This window comes from Pyrus communis, chromosome 14 (genome assembly GCF_963583255.1).
Source record: "Pyrus communis chromosome 14, drPyrComm1.1, whole genome shotgun sequence".
Classification (NCBI taxonomy): domain Eukaryota; kingdom Viridiplantae; phylum Streptophyta; class Magnoliopsida; order Rosales; family Rosaceae; genus Pyrus; species Pyrus communis.
In genome coordinates this window covers 6,297,610-6,309,603 of record NC_084816.1, presented here as the reverse complement: position 1 = coordinate 6,309,603, position 11,994 = coordinate 6,297,610, and the positions used below count along the sequence as shown (strand labels likewise).

At 38.3% G+C, this 11,994-nt stretch overlaps 2 protein-coding genes across 2 annotated transcripts; both read left to right on the top strand.

Moving 5' to 3' along the window:
- The first annotated feature begins 224 nt into the window (after window positions 1–224).
- LOC137715043 (actin-like) lies at window positions 225–3,396 on the top strand. The gene is made up of 5 exons (XM_068454258.1): window positions 225–356; window positions 1,220–1,309; window positions 1,450–1,843; window positions 2,142–2,755; window positions 3,000–3,396. Exons 2-5 carry the CDS (start codon window positions 1,250–1,252, stop codon window positions 3,063–3,065), a joined length of 1,134 nt encoding a protein of 377 aa, XP_068310359.1. The 5' UTR covers window positions 225–356; window positions 1,220–1,249; the 3' UTR covers window positions 3,066–3,396.
- Window positions 3,397–6,443: 3,047 nt separating this feature from the next.
- Window positions 6,444–11,974, top strand: LOC137716323 (U-box domain-containing protein 33-like). Its single transcript, XM_068455761.1, has 7 exons — window positions 6,444–6,875; window positions 7,238–7,356; window positions 7,922–8,031; window positions 8,941–9,430; window positions 9,829–10,380; window positions 10,479–11,201; window positions 11,508–11,974. The coding sequence occupies exons 1-7, from the start codon at window positions 6,479–6,481 to the stop codon at window positions 11,688–11,690; spliced, it is 2,574 nt and encodes an 857-aa protein (XP_068311862.1). The 5' UTR covers window positions 6,444–6,478; the 3' UTR covers window positions 11,691–11,974.
- The last annotated feature ends 20 nt before the right edge of the window (window positions 11,975–11,994 follow it).

Here is an 11,994-nt window from a genome sequence, read left to right as displayed (position 1 = left end):
TGGACTTTCTTGTGTCCAAGTTGAGATTTAGGTTAATTTTCCAAAGGCCCATAAAACAAGCCCAAGGCCCAACATGTGGTCCATACAAGAAAACAAAGTATCAGGAAAAAGCATAACTCACTGACACCTGGATTGACAAAGCATTTGAAACAGCCTGTAGCTTCGGGAGCCCCAGATCAGAGGGGCACGCGTCGCCACGAACGCGAATCTAGTTGAACAATCGGACGGCCAGGAGTGAGCGCTGGGAGAGCTGTGGATTTAAAAAGCGAATTTCAGGTGGGGTTTGAGGTCTGAATTTTGAACCCAAGGGCGCGCAGTTGAGATCCGAGGGCTCCTCCGTCCACGCCAAATCCAAGGTCAGGTTTCTCTTCCCCCCTCATTTTCCGAGAAAATTTCGACATTCTCCTTGCAACCGAACAGAGCATGCTGATCTGTTAATCTAATTCGACATTGCCGATCTCGAGTTTCGTGTGGAATTATTCGGTTTTGGATGTAGGATCGTTTCATTTTTGTTCTAGATTTTGTTAGTTTTTTTTTGTTGAATGTAGGATCATTGTGAATTTGTGATCTGAATCTGCGGGAATTTAAATTTTGATGCTTCTTTTGCATTTGTGCGGTAGCTATTCGATTTTGAATGATATTATGGGAGTATTACTGTCTGATTTTGTTTATTGTATCTGGTTTGTTTGTGATTTGATTAAATGTTGAAGATTTGGTTTCAATGAAAGATTTGATTTTGTAATGCGAAACAATGGAGTTTTGAGATGGTTTGGATATCTATGACATGAAGGAGCCTCATGAATCGCGTAGATTCAAGCATTTGTATTAACTCATAACTGCCTTTTGAATAAGTCAAGTTGATCAACATATAACCAGAAATGGAGTGTTATCCGGATTGAATCTTCGGTGTGGTTCTTTGTTTTCCGGTCATATATTTATACCTGCAATACTTCATTTTGATTTGTTCTGTAAATGATTGTGCAATTTTGATTCTTTTTGCTGTAATTTATAATTGATGGGAAATCTGTATAAGGTGGGTGTTTCGTTGGGTTATGGTGTGATCATTATGTTGAATGAATGAATGTACACCTTATGGTTATGGTGTTACTATTTGTGTTGAATACACCTTGAGCCTGTGTATGTTTATGAAATTGATGGGCGTTTCGTCTTTAGTTTTTCTATTTCTCTATTGTTCATATCATGTCCTACTGTTTTGCAGTTAATACGTCTCTACAGCTGGTATTAGAAAATGGCCGACGCTGAGGATATTCAACCACTCGTCTGTGACAATGGAACAGGAATGGTTAAGGTACGTTTTTATCTCCAAATCTTGCTGGCTATATCTTATTCTTCTCAGCTTTTGTAATGCTCATCTTGTAAAGGCAGACATTATCTCAATGGAAATCTCAATTTAATAGATCATGATTATGTTGGATTCTCATATTTTAGGCTGGATTTGCTGGAGATGATGCTCCAAGGGCTGTCTTTCCTAGCATTGTCGGCCGCCCACGTCACACTGGTGTGATGGTTGGAATGGGTCAAAAGGATGCATATGTTGGGGATGAGGCTCAGTCGAAGCGAGGTATCTTGACTCTGAAATACCCCATTGAGCATGGTATTGTGAGCAATTGGGATGATATGGAGAAGATTTGGCATCACACTTTCTACAATGAACTTCGTGTGGCCCCAGAAGAACATCCAGTTCTGCTCACTGAAGCACCTCTGAACCCAAAGGCTAATCGTGAGAAAATGACCCAAATCATGTTTGAGACATTCAACACTCCTGCTATGTATGTTGCCATCCAGGCTGTTCTCTCCCTCTATGCCAGTGGTCGTACAACTGGTAAGCATTTTGAACAATTTCAGCCTGTTGTGGATTTGAGTTGATGTGGATTCAATGACTTGAACTAACTAATACATTATGCAATACGTCTGAGATGCTGTTAGTTAGCCTTTAGAAGAGCTTAGCTTGCAAATTGATTTGAGATCATTATTGAAGTGATTGTAATATATAGCAGGTGCAACTGTTTTCTGGAAGCATTCAGAAGAAAAGTAGAAGTGATTTTTAAAAGTTGCGGAATGATAATTATGTGCATCTCCAATGTCATTTAGACAATTTCCTTTTTGGAACTTCTGTGCAGGTATTGTTCTCGACTCTGGAGATGGTGTCAGTCACACTGTCCCCATTTATGAGGGATATGCTCTTCCCCATGCCATCCTCCGTCTTGACTTAGCAGGTCGTGACCTCACCGATGCCCTTATGAAAATTTTGACCGAGCGTGGCTATTCCTTCACCACCACAGCTGAGCGAGAAATTGTCAGGGATATGAAGGAGAAGCTTGCATACATTGCCCTTGATTATGAGCAGGAGCTTGAAACTTCCAAGACAAGTTCTTCTGTTGAGAAGAGCTATGAGTTGCCTGATGGGCAGGTGATCACTATTGGTGCTGAGCGCTTCCGCTGCCCAGAAGTACTCTTCCAGCCATCCATGATTGGAATGGAAGCTGCAGGCATTCATGAGACGACATACAACTCTATCATGAAGTGTGATGTCGATATTAGGAAGGATTTGTATGGAAACATTGTCCTTAGTGGTGGTTCTACCATGTTCCCTGGCATTGCTGACAGAATGAGCAAGGAAATCACAGCTTTGGCACCTAGCAGCATGAAAATCAAGGTTGTTGCTCCACCCGAGAGGAAGTACAGTGTCTGGATTGGTGGATCCATCCTTGCATCTCTTAGCACTTTCCAGCAGGTATGTAAATTTACTATACGTGACACCGATTATGATTACATATCACTTGGCATGTCATCTTAGAAATGTGGATTATCTTTATCATCGCGAAAGCCACCCTTTTGTTCAATATTTTGGTTAACCCTGCTCGCATTAACAAATCATATGATATGCTGTTTTCCCCGATCTCTCTCTCCCAAAACCAAATAGCGATTTCTTCATTTTCTTGTGTAATGGAGTGTTATTGTTTATACTTGGAACTCAGATGTGGATCGCCAAGGCAGAGTACGACGAATCTGGCCCATCAATCGTACACAGGAAGTGTTTCTAATGTGTGATGGGAGCACTAGAAGCGTGATGTCTTGCCTGGTTTCGGAATAGCAATTGCAGCTCGCAAGTTTTTACTCTACCGTTGTCTCTCTCAACTTTCTGTGTCCAGTGTTGGTTGAAACAATGAACTACGAGACGCGGAGGTTATGGCGGAGAGTTGAACTCTTTAGCTGTTATTTTCTGTATTAACCGTTGAACAGTGTTCGTTCGATGCTAAAACCTCTGCCATTTATAAATTCTTGTTCCTCCCACCTCCTTTCTGAGTGAAAATCTAATTTTCCGTCAAATTTTTAAGGGCCTCTCTGTTTATTTAATAAATTAATATTTCTCTATTTTTCTCAAGGGCCTCCTAAGTTTGATGTAAATGTTTCTTTTGCTTTCATTTGATCTCAATATTTCCTTAAGAATGTGCTCGCCTTGACGTGACTTCAAACCCTAGTTGGTGATACGGGTTGGACTTAAGTTATGAATTGTGCTTCAGTTAGTTGCTCATGCGCGAGCGGGAAGCATCCCGTTGTTTATGCATGTTGTGCTTACAGTGTGTCACTAGGTTTTTTATTTTTTCTTAAAAAGGAGACTAGCTGGTAGTTTCTATTAACTACATTGCAAAAGATGAAATTGGTACAGAGGAAGAGAAAGAATTGGTAGAGAGACAAGATATTGTATTAATTGATTAGAGAAAATGTATGTATACAATTGAACTTAAAGAAAATGATAGCTATACAATCCCTTATATAGTCATATCTCCCAATTACAATGATACCCTTCTAACTATATTAACAAACTCAACCATTAGAATAATGTCATGTGGCATTTCTGTTATATCAGTTATTCATAGTAGTCTATCATTTCAAAAGTCAGAAGACTCACAGAGGCATTTCAGTCTCCTCTTGGTCATCATTGTGTGATTTACCACCGTCAACAATCAAACTCAAAACGTACCATATAGAATACAACCCTATGATTCGTTCTCCGCCATTGAGCCGTCCTGTGGTGGTTCATCACTCGTTGGAGCTTGTTAATTGGCATGTGGGGTTGCCCTTGTCAAAGTAGAGACATTTTGGTAGAGCTCTCTTACTAAAGCAACTTACTAGCGCGGAATCTGCTGATATCAAAATACAAGAGTGATCTCATGCCTTTTATAAGGGATGCACCGTAGAAATGACGTGGTCATTGGTCATTACCTAACTTCATCTGGCAAAAATCCTTTTGGAATTATTGATTAGTTTGATTAATCTCAAAATATATGAAAGAAAAAGAAACGTGATTAATCACTACCGTTGATCAAATGTGTTCATACCAATAATCATTTTAAACCTTCATGAAAAATCCAGTTTTCAAAATAATTAGCGACATTCACGCACAAAATAAGAGACTTAAGAAGGTGGGCCATTGGTTTTACTTTGGTGCCTTGAGATATTAGCCGTTATAACCCTTTAAATATTATGCATGTAAAGCATTTTCAGTCCATGAAAATGGTTAGGTAACCTTAAAAGTCTCACTCATAAGAAATTTAGAAAGAAATGAATCGTATGATATTGACAATTGCTTTGCCTTTTACGGCTAGACAAATTTTTTTGTATCTGAAATACAAGGTGATACATCACGTGTTATAAAATTATTAAACGATAAGTTTGATATGTCTCATATTTGAATATATATTTTAATATTTCTCTACTTATATCATGACACGTAATTTACCGATTTGTGTTCTCTGGTACATTGAAAGACTAAATGCTCCAACGACTGCAATACAGATTTAACTTATTAGAAAACATTTCAAAAAAAATTAGGAAATAAGTATCAAGGAATGAGTCGTTTTCTTTGTTATAACTTCCAAACACTATAATTGACTAATACTAGCACATGGGAAATTAAGCAACTACTTGGATTTTCATGTGTGACGACAATTGCAACATCCCCATTTCAAACTTTTCAGGTTGCAAATCATAAATCAAAAGGAAACTAAAGAAGACTAGGGATCATAAGATGAAGAAAGACGATAACGTGAAATCTAATCCACTGTTGGATAACTATTTCGGTTTCAGTTTTTAGATTTTAAATTCATTGTTTTAAATAAAAACTTGTTTGGTAATTATTTTTAATTTAAAAAAAATGAAAACTAAGACGCCAAAATTTGAAAACTTAAGAAAATATTTTTCACTTTTTTGAATAAAACTGAAAAATTGAAAGCAGTTAAAAAATAAAATTTTAGTTTTTAATTTTCTTAATAAAAATAAAAAAATAAAAACGAAAAACAAAGTGTTTATCAACACCCTTTACATTTTCCAGAAACCTCATATGGACGATGTTATTTCCTTCAAACTTGGCAACTTGTAGTCTTTTACTAAAAAGAGAGAAGAGGGAAGAAAGTGTAAGTCCATGTTTTAACTTTTTCGTGTAAGGTGTTTCCACGAAACGGTCTCATTGCATGAGAAAATGCACAAAAACAATTGAATTGTGCAATATTTTCTTACAAAAATTTGGGTTCCTTTTAAAAAATTCTTATTCACACTTTAAATTAGTCATCTTGTATTTTCGTTTTTCTGATATCTTTTTACTAGCGGTGTAAAATGATTATTTTGAATCATAAATAATGCCTCCTAATTTCATTTGATTTGTTATTTATCTTTGTTTTGTTTTTGGACAATATTCCTTTAACATTGATCTATTTAAACTGCATTAAAGAGAGTACTAAATATATACGTGCCTTAGCCATCACATCTTGAAAATTAATTTATTCAACTAATAATGTAGTTTGTTTGAATTCATATAATTTTCATTGAGAATAATTACGTCGCAAAAGTAATATTAGTAGCTACACTTCTGTTAAGTAATAACCTCTTCATATAGTAAAACTGATTTGATCATAAGATTATGAATATAGAGGTTTTATGACGTCAAGTCATCATATCCGTTATGCCATGGGCGACATACATACTACAATGGTCAGGACAAGGGTCGCAATCCCTCGAAGGTGAGTTTAACTCCAAACTGTTAAGTAATAACCTCTTCATATAGTAAAACTGATTTGATCATAAGATTATGAATATAGAGGTTTTATGACGTCAAGTCATCATATTCGTTTTGCCTTGGGCGACACACATACTACAATGATCAGGACAAGGGTCGCAATCCCCGAAAGTGAGTTTAACTCCAAAAATTCAAAAGAATAAAAAAGATGCCATGAAGATGCCCTCATGTTTTTTTTTCTTGTGTTTTTATTTTTAAACAATCTTGACCGAAAACAGAAGAAAAATTAAAATCTAATTCCTCCCTCCACCGTCAACATTTTCGAGTGTCACTATCAAGTCAGCACCAATGGTCAAGCCTCCATTGGAAACAAAGAACTCCAACAAATCCATACAAATTCCACGAATTCTCACTCCTGTAATCATCAATTCCAATCCCCACATGCGCCCCTCCCACTTGCTTCCCAACAGAACCAACACCCGCAAACCTCAGACCCCAACTCCGCCACCACCGGCAGAGCTGCGTCCACCTCACCCTTTCATTTCCATGGAGCTCGTACATCCTTCGCACCCGCACCATGGCTCGGTGGCTGTATCCCTTTCTGGGTTCCCTTCTCCGGTGAGTTTCCGACGTGGGTTTGACCGGCCGGCGACTTCCTCCACTCAGTCGCCTGAGATTTTTGAAGAAGACGGTGGTGGTGGTGACAAGGTGCACGTGGCGGTTGGGAAGTCTGTGGAGAAAGCTCTGAGCTTGCTTCGTTGGACTTTCAAGCACTTTGGGTGTAAAGAAATTTGTCTTCTTCATGTTCATAAGCCTTCTCAGCACATTCCAACTCTCTGTAAGCTTCTCTCTCTTGGGTAAAATGGTTCCAAGTTATTCACTTATGGCGAAAAGCTTCTAATATTTCTTGATTCTATGAGTTTCTCGTTGAAATTATTTTACTTGTATGGTTTTTGAGGAATTGTACTTCAAAAATGTTATGAATATATGTGTTATGAATGGAAAGTCAATCATCTTCTGTCTGCTGCCCTCCATTTTGCATCCCAGAAAAGAAAGGGGTTCTTATGATCTACCATTTTCAGTTCTTATTTCAGGCGTCTGCTAAGTGATCTGAGACCTTTTTCTTCTTCTTATTCTTCTTTACTTCTTCTTTGATTTGTTTGAAATTGTATATAAATCATGATTACATCGATTGTGCAGTAGGAAAACTGCCCGCAAGTCAGGCAAATGCCGAGGTGGTGTCGGCTTTCAGGAAGGAGGAGAAGGAGCGGAAAATGAAGCTGTTGCAAAATTATTTGAGGGCTTGCTCTATAGCAAAGGTGTTTGCTTTGTTTTTCTTTTTTGATTTCTTAAATCAATCTTTACGTTTTGTGTTTACTTTCATAGCATGTATAAAGTTACGCAGTTCGTTAGGGAAGAATTGAACATAGTTGCCCTCATTTGATGTTCTTCATATTTGGCAAAACCTTTTAGTTCACTTATTCAGCTCTCTAGTTTTTTGCTTCATGAACAAAGTTTTTGTTGCTTTACATATTTTTTTTTGCTCCATCGGTGCTGAAAACAGTATGCCTTGATAGTTCAGCTTCGATGTTAAATTTTTCTGAAAAACTAAGAGGCAAATTCCACATTTCTTGAAGGGTAGTGCTATCCACACACCCTTTTTTACTTCTCACACACCCCTTTCAATTTCTGGCAGTCGGATCGAACGAATTGAAGATCAATGGCCAAAAATTAACAAGGGTGTGTTGGAGGTAAAATTGGGTGTGTGAATAGCACCATCCTTCTTAAAGTGATAATTGCATGATAACTGATTTGAAATTGCATATATCGTGCATAAATAAATTATTCAAAAGAAGTATAGTAGTGTAACGATTTACTTTACAGGTTAAAGCAAGCATTGATATGGTTGAAGCTGATGAAATTCAGAAAGGAATTGTAGAGTTGGTCAACAAAAATGTTGTTAGGAAGCTTGTTATGGGAGCTGTACCAGAAAAGTAAGTGGTGCATAAATTGGATAAGTTTCCACTTGAAGTCTAATCTTTGCTTATGAAAGTTAACCTACTTCTATAAAAGCACAATTAGGTCGTATACTGTGGTCTGCATAAAATTGCGAATCACTCAGACACGAACTTGGCTGTCCAGCTTATTTGTACTGCAATAAAAAAAAGGGGATATCGAAGAGCTTCCTCAAACATTGGTAAACCTGTATTTGGGAACTGATTATGCTATGGTCCAGTGGTCGTCCCTCCTCCCTTAGGGTAGGCAAATGAGGCCTATAAATATTCACCCTCAGCTAAAGCCCTGACTTCAGTCCAACCATGAATGCATATCTTAGAAAAGAAAATAAAACTATGTTTACTTAAACCCCAATGCGTAACCTTGTTTCAAGTGCTTTAATACAAAATGCCAAGTATAAATAACTGTGGACATGTGGGGCTCAAGTGTTTTTTGTTGACTTAAGATGTACATATATCCAAAAACTTTGTCTTGTGAGTACTTTTGTTTCGTTTTTTGTTTTTCTGTACACATATTGAATTATTATTCTGTCAAGTTTTATGTATTAGCTATTAAGGGACGTATTTAAGAATTCACCTTGTGCTCCCAAACTCTCAAGACCGGTTCTTACCGAGGGAGTGGTCCATGGGTCAACTCCTACTCCACTAAGTAGGAGTTGAACACACCCTGGGGGAGCAAGTAAATTGACTAAGCAATAAACAAAATGAAATGTAGTTGTGAAGTTTTATTTTCTGAAGTTTTCTTTCTCGGTTAGGCAATGAAATTTATGTTTTCATGGTTTTGTTCTCGTGAAACTTGAATGCTTTATCTTTTGCAAATACATAATTCGTTATATTTTTATTAATATTGCATAGTAGCTGAGTTGTCTTTCTAATATTGTAATATAGTTGGCTGAAGGTGAAAAAGAGCTCCAACAAGGCAAATTACGCAGCCAAATGTGCTCCATTGTTCTGTGAAATATGGTTTATCAACAAAGGGAAACATGTCTGGACGAGAGATGCTTCAGAAGGCCAAAGTTTTCCAACCTCATGTAGGCAACTGCAGGTTGCATCTGCAGAAAGTTTGAGGTCTAGATCGTTTGAAAATAGAGAGAATACGAACCTCCGCGAAGCATCGCCAACTTTAGCTTGTCCTACAGATACGTGCTTACCCTACAATATTCATACTTCAACTAGTACAAGTACTAGCTCTGGTTCTGGATATATTTCTGCTGAGGGAAGGACGTCTTCAGATTCTGATTTAACCATTGAGGAACAGAGCTTATATCGTATGCTTACGGAAGCTACAACAGAAGCTGAGACCTCAAGGGACAAGGCATTTGCAGAGCTATCGAAGTGCAAAAGTTTAGAATCAGAAGCTATGAATGCTATCAACAAGGTAACTGCGAGTTGATGTTGCCTCTTAAGGACTAACATTTTGGTTTGTGATTCCTAGAAGTTACGGTACATGATCCATTTCAAGAGTGTCACGCTCGAAATAAATTTGTTTGATCCAATGAAGGGAACTTCTTGAGTACTTTCAGGTTTATGACTATGAGTGTGAACATAAAAATAAATTTTTGTTACGCATTGAAGGGAACTTCTCAATACTTTCAGAAGATTAGTAAGCACAAATTGCTGATTAAGAATTTCTTGGCAAAGAAGATATTTGAAAACATTTTATATGTGGGTTATAACGACATATCTAATGATCTTAAAAACTATGTTGTAATGAAATAATTTATTCATGAATCTGGTGAGTTACTCCTAACTCACAATTGTTTTTCTCCGTTTCAGGTCAAGGCATTTGAGTTAGCCCGTGCCCGAGAAGTTAAACTTAGAAAAGAGGCTGAGGATGCCCTGAGAACCACGATTGAGGAAGAACAAAAACTCTTGGAAGAGAAGGAAGAAATTAGTGGTGAGATAAGGAGGGTCATGAGAAATATTGCCCTTCTAGACATCCGAGCACAGGAAGCAAGTCGAAGGGTTGATGAAGCTTCTGGGGAAGTGAAGCAAATTCAGGCTTCGATTGCAACTCTTTGGCAGGAAAAACAGAGTATTCAAAGACAGAAGATGGAAGGCCTTCGCTGGATTGAGCGGTGGAGAAATCATCGACAAGCTGGAGCCGCAAACTGCAATGGGCTCATTGGGTTTGTTGAAGAACTGCCCAAGTTAGCGGAATTCTCATTGTCAGATTTGCAGACTGCAACATGCAATTTTTCTGAGAGCTTTAAAATCGGGCAGGGGGGATATGGTTGTGTTTATAAGGGGGAAATGCTGGGCAGAACTGTTGCCATAAGGAAGTTGCATCCACATAACATGCAAGAACAAGCCGAGTTTCAGCAAGAGGTCTCTCTCTCAATTATATGTCAAGCTGATACAGTGATTAATGTCAACGGCACTTCAAAAGATGCTCATATTTGTTTTTCTCTGTGCTTTGCTTGCAGGTGCAAGTTCTTGGAAAATTACAGCATCATCATCTTGTGACCTTGCTTGGTGTGTGTCCAGAAGCATGGTCGCTTGTATACGAGTACTTATCAAACGGGAGCCTGCAAGACCATCTTTTTAGGAAAAGCAATATATCTCCAATGACATGGAAGACCCGAACACGGATAATTGCTGAAATCTCTAGTGCCCTTTGCTTCTTGCACTCATCTAAACCTGAGAAGATTGTCCATGGTGATTTGAAGCCGCAAAACATACTACTAGATTCTGAACTCAGATGCAAGATCTGTGATTTCGGGATTTGCAGGCTGGTAACTGAAGACAATCTTTACACACGAAGTTTCCGCCGGGGGGCTGAGCCAAAGGGTGCTTTTCCTTACACAGATCCAGAGGTACAGAGAATCGGAGTCCTGACGCCCAAGTCTGATATTTATTCCTTTGGGCTGATCATTCTGCAGTTAGTCACCAGACGGCCGCCAGTTGGCATAGCTGGTGAGGTGCGCAAGGCAGTTTTAGGTGGAAAGTTGGCATCAATCCTGGATTCTTCCGCTGGAGAATGGCCTATATCTGTGGCAACGCGATTGGTGGATCTTGGTTTGCAATGCTGTGAATTGAATAGTAGGGAAAGACCAGAGATGACACCAGCTTTAGTGAGGGAATTGGAGCAGTTGCATGCCTCGGAAGAGCGACCAGTGCCATCTTTTTTCTTGTGTCCGATCCTTCAGGTGAGTTATACTAATTACCCTCGTTTGCTAATGTTCCTAATTCAATTAATCCTCGGATTCAATTGATTTTCTGTTTATTAATTCATGAAGGTGCCGTGAGGCCTTAAAACCGAAATTTTGTTTGACATGCCTTAGGAACTTATCACAAGAAACATTGAGATCAATGATTTAGACTCAGGACTAAGCTACTCAATTGTAACTTTTGCACCAAAAAGCTCCAAGCTTTTAACTTGAATATAATATAAGAGCTAGGGTGTCAAACAACTTTCAACTTAATGGCTGACGCACATTGTTCGTCGTTTTCAGGAAATAATGCATGACCCTCAATTGGCAGCTGATGGCTTCACTTACGAAGGTGAAGCTTTGCGTGGATGGTTACAAAATTGTCGCGAAACTTCTCCGATGACCAATTTGAAATTGAGTCACTTGCATCTCACTCCCAACCACGCCCTGCGGCTTGCTATTCAAGATTGGCTTTGCAAGACTTGAAATCTCAGTCCTTTCATGTAAGTATGTCGTCGCTATGTCATTCATACCGACATTCACACGTGTAGATTTTCGTTGTAACGATTGTATATCATGCAATGATAGGGAAAGTGCTTGTTTTATAAAAGCTACCAAAATTTGAAAGCATTGTAAAGTTAACGAGATACAATCACACTATGCAAATAGCCAGATTAGTTTTCTAATGTTACGACTGTATTAGCTTAAGCATGCTCCAAGACATGGTTTAATTGTAAGTTTACTAAATTGGGAAACATCAAGATAGAGTATATTTAGTCATAATCTCAAC